Raw genomic sequence first — 3,001 nt, 5'->3', positions numbered from 1 at the left:
CTTGGACAATTTGAGGTTTACTAATTCTGGCAAGTTAACCACATACGTGAAGATATTTATATAGTTTTCTAAACAGAGGATTTTGTCATGTTCACACCGTGTTCCCGCTGTATAAGACAATGAAGGCGGAATATGATGTTAAAACGATAACTTCTCAGGAAAAAAGATGTGGTTTAGATCAATTTATAAAGGACACGACGCCAGAAGGATTTTAATTTAATTTTTTAATCTCTGCGAGGGAAGCGTTTGATAGAGTTTTTGACTGTACAATTATCCTAAAGTCGTCAAAGAAATATTATCATGGAAAAAAATGTTATTTGCATAAATTTACTTGATCTAAATCAAAAAAACAAAAAAGGTCCAAAAAAATGCTGATCAAGATAAAGCAGATGATTCGCATAACAGTTAGTTTTATTTTTCGTAAGTGCTTTGTTTTTATCATTCTTAGATTTACGTTTGGTTTTACATCAAGAGGGATGAGAATAAGAACCAAATTAATTTAGCAGTATTTATTCAGCTCGTTTATCTGTACATACAACACTCCTGAATCAGCAACAATGGCGAATCCACATTTATGCTCCAGGGAAATTAGTGGTAATGCTTCTCCCTAACCGTAGTGATAGGAAGGGTAGTGGTAGACTGGACGAGGATAGCCATAGCCATAGGAAGGCTCAGCATTAGGGTAAGGATAAGGTTCAGGATCAGCAGACCTCTTTCCGTGGTGGTGCCCATAAGGACGGTAGATGGGGTAGTGTCCATAAGAGTAGGAAGCCTCAGCCTCTGGCTCTGGGTCAGCAGACCTCTTTCCGTAGTGGTGCCCATAAGGACGGTAGATGGGGTAGTGTCCATAGGAGTAGGAAGCCTCAGCCTCTGGCTCTGGGTCAGCAGACCTCTTTCCATAGTGGTGCCCATGAGGACGGTAGATGGGGTAGTGTCCATAGGAGTAGGAAGCCTCAGCCTCTGGCTCTGGGTCAGCAGACCTCTTTCCATAGTGGTGCCCATAAGGACGGTAGATGGGGTAGTGTCCATAGGAGTAGGAAGCCTCAGCCTCTGGCTCTGGGTCAGCAGACCTCTTTCCATAGTGGTGCCCATGAGGACGGTAGATGGGGTAGTGTCCATAGGAGTAGGAAGCCTCAGCCTCTGGCTCTGGGTCAGCAGACCTCTTTCCATAGTGGTGCCCATAAGGACGGTAGATGGGGTAGTGTCCATAGGAGTAGGAAGCCTCAGCCTCTGGCTCTGGATCAGCAGACCTCTTTCCGTAGTGGTGCCCATAAGGACGGTAGATGGGGTAGTGTCCATAGGAGTAGGAAGCCTCAGCCTCTGGCTCTGGATCAGCAGACCTCTTTCCGTAGTGGTGCCCATAACCGTGGCCTACTGGATAGCCGTATCCATGGCCATAGGAAGGACGATAATAGCCATAGCTCGGCTCCGCCTCTCGCTTCTCAATCTCGGTAGCGCAAGCGGAAGCCGCCAAGAGCACAAGTACCTGGAAATTTTAGATATTTAGGTATTTTAGACAATACAAAGCGAATATCGGAAAAAATGCTGTTGCAAGATCTTGCTACACAGGAGTATGATAAGTGTATCATCAATGTGCATATTGTTTAATATGTTGTTTAGTTGTTCTTTGATAAAGTGGTCAACAAAATAAGTAAAGGAACTTTCTGAGTTAGTATCATTATTTTTTATTGGTAAGTGATCTGATTTTATTGGTAAGTGATAGAATAATAAAAAATAAATAAATAAATATTTCGGCATAAACTCCAAAATCTCAGTTCAGTATAAAATGTATAACAGCTAAAATCCCAGTATGCACAATAAAGAGATGCAAATTATACCCTGTGATTAAAATGACAACAAGCAATGGTTATGGAAATTATATTAATAGATAGATACTGAATGAAAGAAAGCCTGAAATTCGTAAGTTTCGGGTATATCAATTCTGTTCTATATATATATATATATATATATATATATATATATATATATATATATATATATATATATATATATATATATATATATACATATCTAGTGATATTGGAATTTATATAGTCAGAATATTTTGTGATTACGTTTGAACATGACATGCTTTAGGTTTTTAATCTCTACATGAGACTTTAAAAATAACGCTTCTAATAGACAAACATATCAAAATTCCATGTGATGCACAAACCAGAAACTTCATTGTTGCTCGCTGGTGTTCACCGTGGCCACTTGGTAAGTAGAGTGTGCTGAATTCCCGGTGCTTCCGCCTTTTATAGGCGACTCCGAGAAAGTGTTCGCTGTCGATGCATTTGTCATTGGAGACCATATTTCACGAAAACCAAAAGAATTAAGATTTATTCACCACACCCACAATATTTTCTTAGCAGCGAGGGACTTCAAGGCTTTTTTATATTGATAATTGTCGTTGAATTTAGTATTATTTCCTACACATTACTCACAGATGTTCAGTGAATAACTCTGATTCCGCGTGGCAATATTCTCACTCGTAATTTAATTTATGAAGAGAGACATAGAATACTGTTAACATACGAATGCGATATATATGGCGGCGGCGGGTCACATTTGTTACAGACGCTAACCAACCGGAAAAAAGACATTAGCCAAAACTGAATGCTCACAGAGAATCAAGGGAACTGTAATATGTAAATGTTGAAACATTAACTTTTATGACTGACTCCAGAATAAGAAAATAAACAAAACTGAAAATTACTGCAGCTGTATGATTGACAACAAACTCCATGTCACTGAAAAGATGGACTTTATTTTCCTTGTCTAATTTCAGTGCTGGAAGGAGAGATTGAAGAAAAATGGGTGTCAGCCATCGCGCGAAAGTTATGACATGAATTCCATTCTTTTAAGGTAATTCACAAAGATTTCCTTCCTAATTTACAATCGCTCTTATTCTCTAGTTTTGGAACACTGCTAAAAAAAGATATATATGTACACACACATATATATATACATATGTATATATAAATATATATATATATAT

At 38.5% G+C, this 3,001-nt stretch overlaps 1 protein-coding gene across 1 annotated transcript; it reads right to left on the bottom strand.

Annotated features, from left to right (window-relative positions):
* Positions 1-503: 503 nt before the first annotated feature.
* Positions 504-2,218, bottom strand: LOC136837354 (prisilkin-39-like). The gene is made up of 2 exons (XM_067102096.1): positions 2,177-2,218; positions 504-1,486 (listed from the first exon to the last, which is right to left on the bottom strand). Exons 1-2 carry the CDS (start codon positions 2,186-2,188, stop codon positions 608-610), a joined length of 891 nt encoding a protein of 296 aa, XP_066958197.1. The 5' UTR covers positions 2,189-2,218; the 3' UTR covers positions 504-607.
* Positions 2,219-3,001: the final 783 nt, after the last annotated feature.

The sequence above is a fragment of the Macrobrachium rosenbergii genome, chromosome 59 (genome assembly GCF_040412425.1).
Source record: "Macrobrachium rosenbergii isolate ZJJX-2024 chromosome 59, ASM4041242v1, whole genome shotgun sequence".
NCBI classification, from domain to species: Eukaryota; Metazoa; Arthropoda; class Malacostraca; order Decapoda; family Palaemonidae; genus Macrobrachium; species Macrobrachium rosenbergii.
This window is presented reverse-complemented; position numbering and strand designations above follow the sequence as displayed.